This window comes from Neophocaena asiaeorientalis, unplaced genomic scaffold (assembly GCF_003031525.2).
Source record: "Neophocaena asiaeorientalis asiaeorientalis breed wild unplaced genomic scaffold, Neophocaena_asiaeorientalis_V1.1 scaffold671, whole genome shotgun sequence".
Taxonomy (NCBI): domain Eukaryota; kingdom Metazoa; phylum Chordata; class Mammalia; order Artiodactyla; family Phocoenidae; genus Neophocaena; species Neophocaena asiaeorientalis.
The window spans coordinates 837,516-852,658 of record NW_020175533.1 but is presented as its reverse complement, the minus strand read 5'-3'; the positions used below and the strand labels follow the sequence as shown (position 1 = coordinate 852,658).

General features: G+C 37.5%; 1 protein-coding gene across 5 annotated transcripts in view; it reads right to left on the bottom strand.

Moving 5' to 3' along the window:
- Positions 1 to 11,446: 11,446 nt before the first annotated feature.
- Positions 11,447 to 15,143, bottom strand: part of GTF2E1 (general transcription factor IIE subunit 1) — a 36,159-nt gene continuing 32,462 nt past the window's right edge. For all 5 annotated transcript variants that reach the window (XM_024769303.1, XM_024769299.1, XM_024769302.1 and 2 more), the window contains one exon: positions 11,447 to 13,179. In XM_024769303.1, coding sequence (XP_024625071.1) covers positions 12,755 to 13,179 — 425 coding nt within the window. In that variant the 3' untranslated portion in view covers positions 11,447 to 12,754. The remainder of the gene's footprint in view (positions 13,180 to 15,143) is intronic.

Here is a 15,143-nt window from a genome sequence, read left to right as displayed (position 1 = left end):
GCTGTTCAAGAGAAATATAATGCAAGCTACAAATGTGAGCAAAATATGCAATTTAAAATTTTCTAATAGATAGCCTTATAAAAGAAACAGGTGAAATTATCTTTAATAGCATATTTCCTCTAACCCAAGATAGCTACAGTACTATCTTTTCAACAAATAATCAATATAAAAAATTATTAATATTTTACATTCTTTAATCCCATTCTGAGTCTTCAAAATTTGGTATGTATTTCATGTTTACAGCACATCTCAATTTGGACTAGATATAGTTCAAGTACTCAATAGACACAAGTGGCTAGTGGCTACCATATTGGACAGGGCAGCCCTAGACAAAGTACTCACTAAGTTCCCTTTTCCATGAACATTAAAGCTAATGGCTCCCCAGAACTAAAGCTTCTAGACGTCTCATTGGCTGCACCAAAGAAGCTATATTCTGCTACCCTCTACTGTTAGTCCTGGGGACACAGCCCTAGGTACCACAAACCACAAGTAAACATAATTCACTGATTAAGAAAAAATATATATATATATAAATGTATGTGTATGTGTATATATACACATACACATACATATTCAGGCAGGAACAAAATGATAATGACGTGGTAGAGAAAAGGCTATGTTTTCCTAGTGCCAATTCATCCATTCAACATTTGTTGAGAGCCTATCATGCACCAGAATTAACTGCATATGCTAGTATCCTGCCCTCAGGGAACTTACCATCTTTGGGGGGAGAAGTTGATAGATATAAATAATTAAATAAAAAAATAAATAAGTTCACTGTCCATAGCAATTTTGCTATGAAGAAAATAAAACAGGAAAATATCATCATGAATGGGAGAAGAGATTACTTTAGATACGGCAAAGAAGGCTTTTCTGAGAATGTGCCATTTAAGCCGAGAATGAAATAATAGGGACAAAAATGGAGAAGAATGTTCTGTGCAGAGAATACAACTAGGGCAAAGACCTCAGGCAGGAAAAACCTTGGCATATTTGCAAAACGAAGAATGTCAATGTCGTTAGAGAGTAGTTAACAGGGAGAAGAATAGTAGATGTAGTCATAAAAGTAGCCAGGAGCCATAGAAAAGGGTCAGGAGTTTAGAGTCTAGATGTTATTCTAAGAAAAAGTCAATGAAGGGTTTTAAGCGCCAGGGGTGAAGGGGGGGGTGGTTTGTTAATATGGCTTGGAGTAGGCTGGTAGTGGTGGGGTCAGATTTAGAATATATTTTCAATTTATTAGCAAGTCCTATCAGCTCTATTTCAAATCTGACAGGACTTGCTGATGAATGGGACATGGGATGAAAAAAAGGAAGGATGGCCAACTACTAGACTTTTGGTGTGAGCATGCAGGTGGAATGGTGGTGTCAGTTACTGAGATGGGGAGATAAAGCAGGAACAAACACTGCTCCCGCTCCTCTATTTCCAATCTTGATAAATGGAACAACCATTCAGTCAGAAGCCAGAGCTTCATCCAAGGCGGTGCCATATGCAAAGAGTCACCAAATCCGTTAATGTCACTTCCCCAAACTTAAAGCTGTCCCCTCCTTTCTATCCCTACTGACTTGGACAGGTCTTTAGACCTATTACTCACTAAGACTATTGAAATCACCTTAATAATCTCCACATTTAAATTCCAACCCAACGTCAATGCTACAAATTGTTCCCCTGCTTAAAATTCTCCAACAATCTTTTTGAAGAGCAACTTGGCAATAGCTATCAGTTTAAAATGGACATGTCCTGTGATTGGCTATTTCTCTCTTATGGTTCTATCCTATAGAAGTACTCAGAGAATGCGGATATGAGGGTAATTCATTATAGCACTTTAATAGTGAAAAACTGGACACTACCTAAATGCCATTCAAGAAGGGAATTGTTACATAAACCATCATATAATTATATTATAAAATTCAATCTAGTCCTTATCTTTAAAAATGAAGGTTTAAATATATTGATATAGAAAGATCTCCAAGATATTTCAAAAACAAATGGCAATGTGTATATGATTGTATTTATTTAAAAAGCATTGCAGTATATCTGTGGGGATGTATGAGTATGTTGTTTCTAAAGGCCTAGAAAATATCACATTAAACTATCAACAATGGTTGCCTCGGGGTAAATGAAATAGGGATGGGCTGGGTGGGGAGTTCTCAATTTTTACCACATATATATATATATTTCTTATTGGATGAATTTTTAAATAATTAATACATTTATATAAAACAACAACAAACTGTACAACTATCCTGTATGCTTTGACATGATTCAAGGCACTTTAGCACCTGGCACCAGCCTTCATTTCCAGACTAATTTCTCAGACTTATTTACATTAGGTAGGCGATAATGTACTTTCGTGTGATAGGAAATGTGGGTTGATTCTTGAAGCTGGGTCATGTACTACACCTATCTGCTTTGCAACTGGAATAGGAAAGGCAGCGCCTAGTATTCAGGAGGATAGGAAGCTCTTTCTGAAGAGAAGCTAAGGTACTTGTTCCTTCCCTTGAGGGCACACCAGAATTAGTTCATTCCTTTAGCTCTTCAAAGGAAGAAGTAAAATTTCAAGACTCTTGCCCCTTCTCAACCCATTTGGCTTTACATGTTTTAAGAATACCTGTACTTATCTTGTTCACAGTTTATTTTACTTTTATAATATGAAAATCCAATAGAAAAGACAGCAAATTTAGTGCCATAGTTCCAATTCCTTTCTGGAAAATCTTCTTCATTTCCCAAGAGATGTTTAGATATTAAAAAAAAAAAAAGTGATAGTAGCCCAGCTCTGACAGAGATAACACATGTGAAATAGCTTTGGTAGAAACAAAATGCTGAACAAACAGAAGGTAGAATTACACCAAATTCTAAAGATTTTCATATTTGTTTTTGGATTGTCATTTCCTAGTTAACGTTTTTTAAACTCAGGAATAAAGAGAACAAGAAAGTACATATGTAAGTCTTTCTATTGTGGTCCTGGCTGGGAATCTAGTCATAGAGCCAACCGGTAGAAAGAAAATGAACTGTTCTTCCCAATCTTGTTCCCATTCAGCGTCTAATTCTCTCAAAATGATACCAAAAAGAGTTATGAAATATTCGATTATTTCCGCCTTAGTTTGTGAGATTAGAAATGAAGTACCTTGGCAAGACAGGAAGAGAGAAACCTAATTAGCAATTGTTTATGTTCTGGTTTGCTACATTCTAAATCCTAAACCTGCCACCTACACTAGTCCCTCAATTAAAATATCCTTCAACTGATTTGAATTGCTGTAGAACATCAGAAGGTTTTTGTTGTTGTTGTTTTGTTATTATTATTCAGCCTCATTATAAAATGTATTAGCTACCACTTACCTCCATAAACTATCAGAGCAGAAAGGAATCATTGGTGATTTTAGCATAATCCTCTCATTACTGACAGATGAGAAACTAGCCCAGAAATATTACATCAGATAACAGTGTCACACTGAAAGTGTCTAGTTAACTGGAGCTGGGACTAGAACCTAGTCTCCTGACTTCCAGGCTATGCTAAATTGGATATTTTCTTTTAATCATTTAAAGTTAACACTCCTTAAGGTGTTTTGGAAAAAGTGGTATCTAAATAAGAAAAAGGATTCAACTTCAAGGGCAGATAGAATGAAAGCAGTTTTCCAGCACATACAAAGCTATGGATCATCTAGGGCTAGTTATTTATTCATCATCTTACTTTTGGCCAAATATATGAGTAATATTTTTTTGGTGTCATGAGAGGAGAAAAAAGTTGGAAAGTAGGGGGTGTGGGAAAAAAGTAGGTGGGAAAATGGTTCCTTGGTTAGGGAAACATCTTGATAGGCCACTTTGGATGTGATAGGACCTTTCAAGGCCCTGCTTGGAGTAGGAATAAAACCAAGAACTAAATTATTTTCTCTAATACATTTATAACTTTCCAAGGTCTTTGGAAAGAAAAGGGTGATAATGAGAAGGAAAAAGGAAGCTGAAATTTTAACAAGGAAGGCAGCACTCTATTTGGGATGAAATATGTGAGAATGGCAAAGACACTCTTTAAGAACAAGGATGTATACAGTCCACTCATACCTTGACTCTTCAGTGCTGAGAGAAAAACCCCTCTCACTGCCCGTCCCCTGCCCATTACTACAAAAACTTCAGTAAAGCTCTGCTACACAGACTTGTGTCCATAGTACTGTGAGAGTCGGTATACGTAGTGCAGAGGAGAGGTGAAGAAGCCAGGGAAGCAGGGAGGCTTCCTGAAGTAAGGAGAAACCTGGCCAGTGTAATGGCTAGGATACCAAACAAAAATGTTTCAAGGAAAAAGTGGGTTTATAGCATCAAATCCTAAAGAGCAGCCAAAGAGATTGAGAAATAAAGGGCTGTTAAGTTGGACAATTAGGACTGGAGAAAGCTGTTTCAGTGTAGTAATAGGGCATAACACAGACTGCAAGAGGGAGATGAAAGAAATACGCAACAAGTCTAGATGAGTCTTTAAGTAGTTGGTAGATAATGGATAAGAAAAATAGAACAGTAGCTTTAGGAAGCAGAATGTGTAAGTTGGATTCAAGAAAAAACAATAACAAGAAACATGTATTCACTGAAATGAAGAGCTGAGAGTTCACCTACAACTAATTTTAAAACTTAACATCTGATTACTATTTTATTTAAATGAACTTCTGTCTAAATTATGAATGTTTACAAAACAATGTTTAAAAGTTGAATAGCCCCATATGCACGAGGTACATACATAAAGTCATTCTTTTTTTTTCTTTTACCTCAAATAAAAATTTATTTCCAATATATTTATCAACAACCTAACTATACACCTTAAAGAACTAGGAAAAACAGGGAAAATTAAATTTGAATATATCAAATAGAATGAGATACTATAGATTAAAAGGGAGACAGAGGAGAGAAAAAACAACAAAGAAAATCAGCAAAAGTAGGTTCTTGGCACAGATCCAGAAAATTGACAAATTTTCAAATAAGTTGACTAAGAAAAAAGAGAGAAGATTTAAATTATTAAAATAAGTGTGTGGACATTACTACTGAATTTACAAACATAAAAAGGATGCTAAGGGTATATTATGCACAATTGCACCTCAAGATTTTAGATAATCCAGGTGAAATGGATGAATTCCTGGAAATTCTCCCACCAAAACTGAACCACGAAAAAATAGAAAATCTGATTAGATTTTAAAAATTAAGAAAATTGAATCACGAATCTAGAAACTCCAACAAAGACAGCCATGTACCATATGGATTCACTGTTGAATTCTACCAAACATAAAATATATATATATATATTTCACATCATTATTGGAATTTAATTGCTTTACAATGGTGTGTTAGTTTCTGCTTTATAACGAAGTGAATCAGTTACACATATAGATATGTCCCCGTATCTCTTCCCTCTTGCATCTCCCTCCATCCCACCCTCCCTATCCCACCCCTCTAGGTGGTCACAAAGCACTGAGCTGATCTCCCTGTGTTATGTGGCTGCTTCCCACTAGCTATCTATTTTACATTTGGTAGTGTATATATGTCCATGCCACTCCCTCACTTTGTCCCAGTTTACCCTTCCCCGTTCCCGTATCCTCAAGTCCATACTCTAGTAGGTCTACATCTTTATTCCCATCATGCCCCTAGGTTCTTCATGACCATTTTAAAATTTTTTTAGATTCCATATATATGTGTTAGCATACGGTATTTGTTTCTCTTTCTGACTTACTTCACTCTGAATGACAGTCTCTAGGTGCATCCACCTCATTACCAATAACTCAGTTTTGTTCCTTTTTATGGCTGAGTAATATTCCATTGTATATATGTGCCACATCTTCTTTATCCATTCATCTGTCAATGGACACTTAGGTTGCTTCCATGTCCTGGCTATTGTAAATAGAACTGTAATGAACATTTTGGTACTTGACAATTTTTGAATTATGGGTTTCTCAGGGTTTATGCCCAGTAGTGGGACTGCTGGGTCGTACGGTAGTTTTATTTTTAGTTTCATAAGGAACCTCCATACTGTTCTCCATAGTGGCTGTATCAGTTTACATTCCCACGAACAGTGCAAGAGGGTTCCCTTTTCTCCACACACTCTCCAGCATTTATTGTTTGTAGATTTTTTGAGAATGGCCATTCTGACTGGTGTGAGATGATACCTCATTGTAGTTTTGATTCACATTTCTCTAATGATTATGTTGAGCATTCTTTCATGTGTTTGTTGGCAATCTGTATATCTTCCTTGGAAAAATGTCTATTTATGTCTTCTGCTCATTTTTGGACTGGGTTGTTTTTTTGATATTGAGCTACATGAGTTACTTGTAAATTTAGGAGATTAATCCTTTGTCAGTTGCTTCATTTGCAAATATTTTCTCCCATTCTGCGGGTTATCTTTTATTTCCATTTCTCTAGGAGGTGGGTCAGAAAGGATCTTGCTGTGATTTATGTCATAGAGTGTTCTGCCTATGTTATCCTCTAAGAGTTTGATGGTGTCTGGCCTTACACTTAGGTCTTCAATCCATTTTGAGTTTATTTTTGTGTATGGTGTTAGGGAATGTTCTAATTTCATTCTTTTATGTGTAGCTGTCCAGTTTTCCCAGCACCACTTATTGAAGAGACTCTTTTCTCCATTGTATACGCTTGCTTCCTTTATCAAAAATAAGGTGACCACATGTGCATGGGTTTATCTCTGGGCTTTCTATCCTGTTCCATTGATCTATATTTCTGTTTCTGTGCCAGTACCATACTGTCTTGATTACCATAGCTTTGTAGTATAGTCTGAAGTCAGGGAGCCTGATTCCTCCAGCTCCGTTTTTCTTTCTCAAGATCACTTTGGCTATTTGGGGTCTTTTGTGTTTCCATACAAATTGTGAAATTTTTTGTTCTAGTTCTGTGAAAAATGCCATTGGTAGTTTGATAGGGATTGCATTGAATCTGTAGATTGCTTTAGGTAGTAGAGTCATTTTCACAATGTTGATTCTTCCAATCCAAGAACATGGTATATCTCTCCATCTGTTTGTATCATCTTTAATTTCTTTCATCAGTGTCTTATAATTTTCTGCATACAGGTCTTTTGTCTCCTCAGGTAGGTTTATTCCTAGATATTGTATTCTTTTTCTTGCAATGGTAAATGGGAGTGTTTTCTTGATTTCAATTTCAGATTTTTCATCATTAGTGTATAGGAATGCCAGAGATTTCTGTGCATTAATTTTGTGTCCTTCTACTTTACCAAATTCATTGATGAGCTCTAGTAGTTTTCTGGTGGCATCTTTAGGATTCTCTACATATAGAATCATGTCATTTGCAAACAGTGACAGCTTTACACCTTCTTTTCCAATTTGGATTCCTTTTATTTCTTTTTCTTCTCTGATTGCTGTGGCTAAAACTTGCAAAACTATGTTGTATAATAGTGGTGAGAGTGGACAACTTTGTCTTGTTCCTAATCTTAGTGGAAGTGGTTTCATTTTTCACCATTGAGGATGATGTTGGCTGTGGGTTTGTCGTATATGGCCTTTATTATGTTGAGGAAAGTTCCCTCTAAGCCTACTTGCTGGAGGGATGTTATCATAAATGGGTGTTGAATTTAGTCAAAAGCTTTCTCTGCATCTATTGAGGTGATCATATGGTTCTTCTCCTTCAATTTGTTAATATGGTGTATCATATTGATTGACTTGCATATATTGAAGAATCCTTGCATTCCTGGGATAAACCCCACTTGTTCATGGTGTATGGTCCTTTTAATGTGCTGTTGGATTCTGTTTGCCAGTATTTTGTTGAGGATTTTTGCATCTATGCTCATCAGTGACATTGGCCTGTAGTTTTCTTTTTTTGTGACATCTTTGTTTGGTTTTGGTATCAGAGTAATGGTGGCCTCGTAGAATGAGTCTGGGAGTGTTCCTCCCTCTGCTCTATTTTGGAAGAGTTTGAGATCTTTTTATTTCTTCAGTGTCAGTTGTTACTTCTCCTTTTTCATTTCTAATTCTATTGATTTGAGTCTTCTCCCTTTTTTCTTGGGAAGTCTGGCTAATGGTTTATCAATTTTTTTTATCTTCCCAAGGAACCAGCTTTTAGTTTTATCGATCTTTGCTATCATTTCCTTCGTTTCTTTTTCATTTATTTCTGATCTGATCTTTGTATTCTGTTGTTTTTGGATGGAATGTTCTATAAATATCAATTAAGTCCATCTTGTTAAATGTATCATTTAAAGCTTGTGTTTATTTATTTTCATTTTGGATCATCTGTCCATTGGTGAAAATGGGGTGTTAAAGTTCCCTCCATACTATAATTGTGTCACTGTCAATTTCCCCTTTTATGGCTGTTAGTATTTGCCTTGTGTGTTGAGGTGCTCCTATGTTGGGTGCGTAAATATTTACAATTGTTTTATCTTCTTCTTGGATTGATCCCTTGATCATTATGTAGTGTCCTTCTTTATCTCTTGTAATAGTCTTTGTTTTAAAGTCTATTTTGTCTGATATAAGAATTGCTACTCCAGCTTTCTTTTAATTTCCATTTGCATGGAATATCTTTTTCCATCCCCTCACTTTCAGTCTGTATGTGTCCCTAGGTCTGAAGTGGGTCTCTTGTAGATAGCATATACACAGGTCTTGTTTTTGTGTCCATTCAGCCAATCTATGTCTTTTGGTGGGAGCATTTAATCCATTTACATTTAAGATAATTATCAATATGCATGTTCCTATTACCATTTTCTTAATTGTTTGGGGTTTATTTTTGTAGGTCTTTTCCTTCGCTTGTGTTTCCTGTCTAGAGAAGTTCCTTTAGCATTTGTTGTAAAGCTGGTTTGGTGGTGCTGAATTCTCTTAGCTTTTGCTTGTCTGTAAAGGTTTTAATTTCTCCGTCAAATCTGAATGGGATCCTTGCTGGGTAGAGTTATCTAGGTTGTAGGTTTTTCTCCTTCATCACTTTAAATATGTCCTGCCGCTCCCTTCTGGCCTGCAGAGTTTCTGCTGAAAGATCAACTGTTAACCTCATGGGGATTCCCTTATGTGTTATTTGTTGTCTTTCCCTTGATGCTTTTAATATTTGTTCTTTTTATTTAATTTTTAATAGTTTGATTACTATGTGTCTTGGCGTGTTTTTCCTTGGACTTATCCTCTATGGGACTGTCTGTGCTTCCTGGACTTGATTAACTATTTCCTTTCCCATATTAGGGAAGTTTTCTACTATAATCTCTTCAAATATTTTCTCAGTCCCTTTCTTTTTCTCTTCTTCTTCTGGGACCCCTATAATTCGAATGTTGATGCATTTAATGTTGTCCCAGAGGTCTCTGAGACTGTCCTCAGTTCTTTTCATTCTTTTTTCTTTATTCTGCTGTGCAGTAGTTATTTCCACTATTTTATCTTCCACGTCACTTATCCATTCTTCTGCCTCAGTTATTCTGCTATTGATTCGTTCTAGAGAATTTTAAATTTCATTTATTGTGCTGTTCATCACTGTTTGTTTGCTCTTTAGTTCTCCTAGGTCCTTGTTAAACATTTCTTGTATGTTTTCTATTCTATTTCCAAGATTTTGGATCATCTTTACTATCATTATTCTGAATACTTTTTCAGGTAGACTGCCTATTACCTCTTCATTTGTTAGGTCTGGTGGGTGTTTGCCTTGCTCTTTCATCTGCTGTGTGTTTCTCTGTTTCCTCGTTTTGCTTAACTTACTGTGTTTGGGGTCTCCTTTTCACAGTCTTGCAGGTTTGTAGTTTCCATTGTTTCTGGTGTCTGTCCCCAGTGGCTAAGTTTGGTTCAGTGGGTTGTGTAGGCTTCCTGGTGGAGGGGACTAGTGCCTGTGTTCTGGTGGATGAGGCTGCATTTTGTCTTTCTGGTGGGTAGGTCCACGTCTGGTGGTGTATTTTGGGGTGTCTGTGGCCTTAGTATGATTTTAGGTAACCCCTCTGCTAATGGATGGGGTTGTGTTCCTTCCTTGCTAGTTGTTTCACATAGGGTGTCCAGCACTGTAGCTTGCTGGTCGTTGAGTGGAGGTGGGTCTTGGCGTTGAGATGAGGTCTCTGGGAGATTATCGCCATTTGATATTAGTGGAGCTGGGAGGTCTCTTGTGCACCAGTGTCCTGAACTTGGCTCTCCCACCTCAGTGGCACAGCCCTGATGCCTGGCTGGAGCACCAAGAGCCTGTCCTCCACAAAGCTCAAAATAAAAGGGAGAAAAAAATGAAAGAAAGAAAAAAGAAGATAAAATAAAATAGTTATTTAAAAAAATTAAGAAAAACATTTTTTAATTAAAAAAAAATGGACGGACAGAACCCTAGGACAAATGGTAAAAGCAAAGCTATACAGACAAAATCACACACAGAAGCATACACATACACACTCACAAAAAGAGAAAAAGGGAAAAAAAAAAATATATATCATTGCTCCCAAAGCCTCCTCAACTTGGGATGATTCGTTGTCTATTCATGTTTTCCACAGATGCAGTGTACATCAATTTGATTGTGGAGGTTTAATCCACTGCTCCTGATTGGCAGTGGCGGGCTGCGCAGGCTCCCAGGAGGGGAGGTGTGGATAGTGACGTGTGCTTGCACACAGGCTTCTTGGTAGCTACAGCAGCAGCCTTAGCGTCCCATGCCCATCTCTGGGGTTTGCACTGATAGCCGTGGCTCACGCCCATCGCTGGAGTTCCTTTAAGTGGCACTCTTAATTCTCACTCCTCATGCACCAGGAAACAAAAAGGCAAGAAAAAGTCTCATCTCTTTGGCAGGTCCAGACTTTTTCCCAGACTCCCTCCCGGCTAGCTGTGGTGCACTAGCCCCCTTCAGGCTGTGTTCACGCCGCCAACCCCAGTCCTCTCCCTGGGATCCGACTGAAGCCCAAGCCTCAGCTCCCAGCCCCCGCCTGCTGCAGCAGGGGCGCAGACAAGCCTCTCAGGCTGGTGACTGCTAGTCGGCACCGATCCTCTGTGCGGGAATCTCTCCACTTTGCCCTCTGCACCCCTGTGGCTGTGCTCTCCTCCATGGCTCTGAAGCTCCCCCTCCACCACCTGTAGTCTCCGCCCATGAAGGGGTTTCCTAGTGTGTGGAAACCTTTCCTCCTTCACAGCTCCCTCCCACTGGTGCAGGTTCTGTCCCTATTCTTTGTCTCTGTTTTCTCTTTTTTCTTTTACCCTTCCCAGGTACATGGGGAGTTTCTTGCCTTTCAGGAGGTCTGAGGTCTTCCGCCAGCATTTAGTAGGTGTTCTGTAGGAGTTGTTCCACATGTAGATGTATTTCTGATGTATTTGTGGGGAGGAAGGTGATCTCCACGTCTTACTCTTCCGCCAACTTGAAGCTCCTCCCATAAAGTCATTCTTGAGGCAACTTATTGCCAGAAAAAGTTTAGACTACATAAAATTGCATCTATTATTTGAAACATGACCAATAAGAGAACATATTCTGAAACACTTTTTTTTTAAATGGGAAGAGTATTCATTTTAATTATGTAAAGATGTTACAGAGCTAGATTAACAAATTTCAGTCAGTATAAAATAGACTTATTGTCAATATTCAGTCATAATACAACCCAGGTAAATGAACCATTACTTTATACAAGGCTCAGATGTTTAAAATCTATCTCAACTTTACACATGTACTATAAAATGATAAATACTTAAAATAACAATGCAAGGGGAAATATTATAAAAAATACAATTGTTGTAGACCTTTGTATTAAAGTTCTGCCTTAAGGAATAATACCATACTACATATCAGAACCAAAAATAAAGTATTTTCCTTGAGGTTACAATGCTCAATGATATACTGGATGCACTCTAAAATACCATTCCTGACAAGAATCAAAAGAGACAAGGTCATCAATAATGTTGAGAGAAAAAAAAAAAGAGAGAGGAGTAATCAATTGTTATATGCTGATTTCTGCTGGAATGGCCTCTTTAAACAATTTATAGCACTGTGGAAGAACTGGAAAAGAAGGGGAGCAGTCTCAGCTTTATATAAAGGATTTCCAAATCAGCACAAACTCAGACAATGTTAAAGGGTACTGTTCCCAATGCTCTCCACTCTTCAACCCCTTACATGGACTCCTTATCCTAAGTCTGTGTTTTTTCTCTAATTTCTTCCTAAGGGCTTACCAAACACACTTTCTGTTTTCTATTATCTAACATACAAACCAAAAGGCATTATGCACAACAATAATATCTGTCAGTCAAGTCAGTTCTAAAGACACCAATTTTGGTTTAGATATTAATCATGAGATTTACGCATAACCATCCTTCTTCCACACACACTCCCATCTCCCCTTACATATTGACTCCATCCTAAACTGTGAAGCAATATGAAGCTTTAAGATTTTTCTGTTTCCTTCATCAATGATTTGCCTGTTGCCAAGCTGCTTGGTTGGCAGCAATATCAGGAGTTTTTTGGAATGCTTGGTTGGAATAAATAAAAAGGATGTGATCAATGAATTACTGTAACCTATCAAAGTGGGCTTCTACAGGCAGACATGAAGAATTTACCTTTAGACTTCTCTCACTCATTTCAGAAGGGAGAAAAATGTGTCTTAAAAGGGAAAGAAAAAAGGTGAGATAAGGAAATACAGCAAAATATTAATACTGTAGTAATAGGAAAGGGCATGCTTATAGCCAACCTACCACATGGAGAAGTTTCTGGCATAAAAATCAAACTTTCTCTCTCTCCCATTACTCTTTGCACAAGATTAACAGTTGATTTACATCAAGAGAGGCAGAAGGCCACTGAACACTTTTCTTCAAAGGTAGGGAATTTCTTTTTGAAATGCACATTAGAGAAAGGAGGAAAAGGTAGGGAAAGCTCACTCAAAGAGGTCCTCAAACATGCGTTGTCCCATTGCTATGTATGCTTCCTTTTCATCTGTTGTCATTTGGGCCACCAGCTCTGGCTTCTGGCTCACTTCGCTGTAGGAGAACGGACGGCCAGCCACCATGACAATGGGGTCATCTGCTACTTCCTCAAATTCATCATCTTCCTCATCCTCTTCCCCATGATGTGCAGCCACAGCTGTAGCACAGGGTGGAGAGTCATCGTCTGACTCACTGGTCTCACTCTCAGAGTCACTGCCATTGGCAGTGGTCACAGGAGCAGCTGCCCCCACTGAGCCTGCTGTGGCAGAGGGGGTCTTCTTCTCATGAATGAGCAGTGCTCGCATGACCTCCTCATTATCATCTGGCCCCGCACGGCCTTCCTCACGCTCCTGAAACGAGTCTATATCTAAGCCACCTGGAAGGAAAAAAACCAGAAAGTCAATACCCTTAAACGTAAAAGGCATTCCTTTATAAGTAACAAAATACATAATATTTTAATATATTATATTTAAATATAGGATAATATTATAAAATAACACAGACTTCACTGGTTCCATTTTTTGAGCTACTGTCCACAAGATATTCAAAATGTTTCTCACAAACTGGAACTTAAGTAGCATAATGGTTAAGTACAGTTGACCCTTGAACAACGTGGGTTTGAACTGTGCAGGTCCATGTATACATGGATTTTTTTTTTTCCAATAGTAAATACTACAGTACTACATGATCCATGGTTAGTTGAATCCATGGAGGTGGAGAAACCATGAATTTAAGTTATACTCAGATTAATCCCTGCACTGTTGAAGGGTCAACTGTATGTGGGTTTTAAGAAATATATGGCTTGGATCTGAATCCTGGTTCTTCCACATGCAAGCTGTAACACTTTAGGCAAGTTATTTAGTCTCTAAACTTTGGTACCTTTTTCTGTAAGATGGGATAATAAAAGCATTTGTCTTCTAGGGCTTTGGATAAGAAAATGAAATAATGTCTATGAAGGACCAATTTTGTAGCTGGCATAATAGGACATCAAAATATGGCTCATCTTGCTCAGAGTAAAAGCCAAAGGCCTTACAATGGCATATAAAGTCCTACATCATCTGAACTCCTCCTGCCCACCTACTTATCCCTTCATCATTCTGCTCCTGTCACAGTGGCCTCCGTGGTATTCCCTGTACACACCACACACACAAACTCCTACCTCAGGGCCTTTGCACTGACAGTTTCCTTTGCCTGGGATATTTTTCCTCTAGGTATCCATACCCCCTTGCATCTTTCATGTCTTCACTCAGATTTCACCTTCTTTCAATTCATCCCTACCTCTATATTCCCAATGCTCTATTTTCTTCCCCATAGCATTTATTTTCTAACATAATAATTTATGTCTATTGTCTTTGTCACCTACTTTCCACAGCTGTAGGTTCTCCACAACAGATATTTACCTTTTTTATTCAGTGATATATCCCATGCATCCAGAATAGTGCCTATTGCTTGTTAGGCACTGAATAAATATTTGATGAATGAGTAAATAAATGGCAGTTTTATTTTCCTGAAGCAAATTAAGTGTACTTTGAACTGTTTATCTAGGAATCTAGTATCAGAAATGAAACTTCTCCCACCACACACCTCCTATCATTTTGTGTACATATTACAGATGAAGAATTTAAGAAAAACATTTATATTCTGAAAATAATACAAAATATAATTGCCATTTAAATACATAAAAGAATTTAAAATGTTGATTGAAACCTGACTCCTTGATTCAAATCCTGACTCTTAACACTTTTAGCTGTATGATTTTGGCCAAGTTACTTCATCTTTTTCTGCTTCAATTTTCTCAAGTACAAAAAGGGGGAAAAACAGTATCTACCTCACTGGATTATTGTGGGTATTAAGTGAATATTTGTGAAGGCCTGGCACTTAGATTAGTGTTACTTATTATCAAGAGAAGACCCAGAAATGACCAATTCTGGCCATGGATAAGTGAAAGCATCTTCTCATTAACATATTAGAATGAATTAGTTGTAACCCTGGACATTTTAGAAAGTATAGAACTCCTGAGATAAGATATTGGGCACATAAGAGAGAGAAAGGGAAACAGGAATTGAGAATTTAAAAGTTTAGATCAGAGAAAACAGGCTTTTGATAATATGGATGTAAAAGTGAGGGTTAAAATCAAACTTAACCATTTTAAAATAGTGCCAAAGGCTGAACCTCCTCCTTAGAGCCCTTATTACCAATGCAGTATTTCAAAAGGAAAAAAAGACAAGGAATGTATGCAAGTCTCTAAGACTTATACACTTCTAAAGGAATTTTCCAAATACCTTAATATTACCAACATAGCATTTTGAATAATGCTTAAAGTAAATATAAAATTAGAGG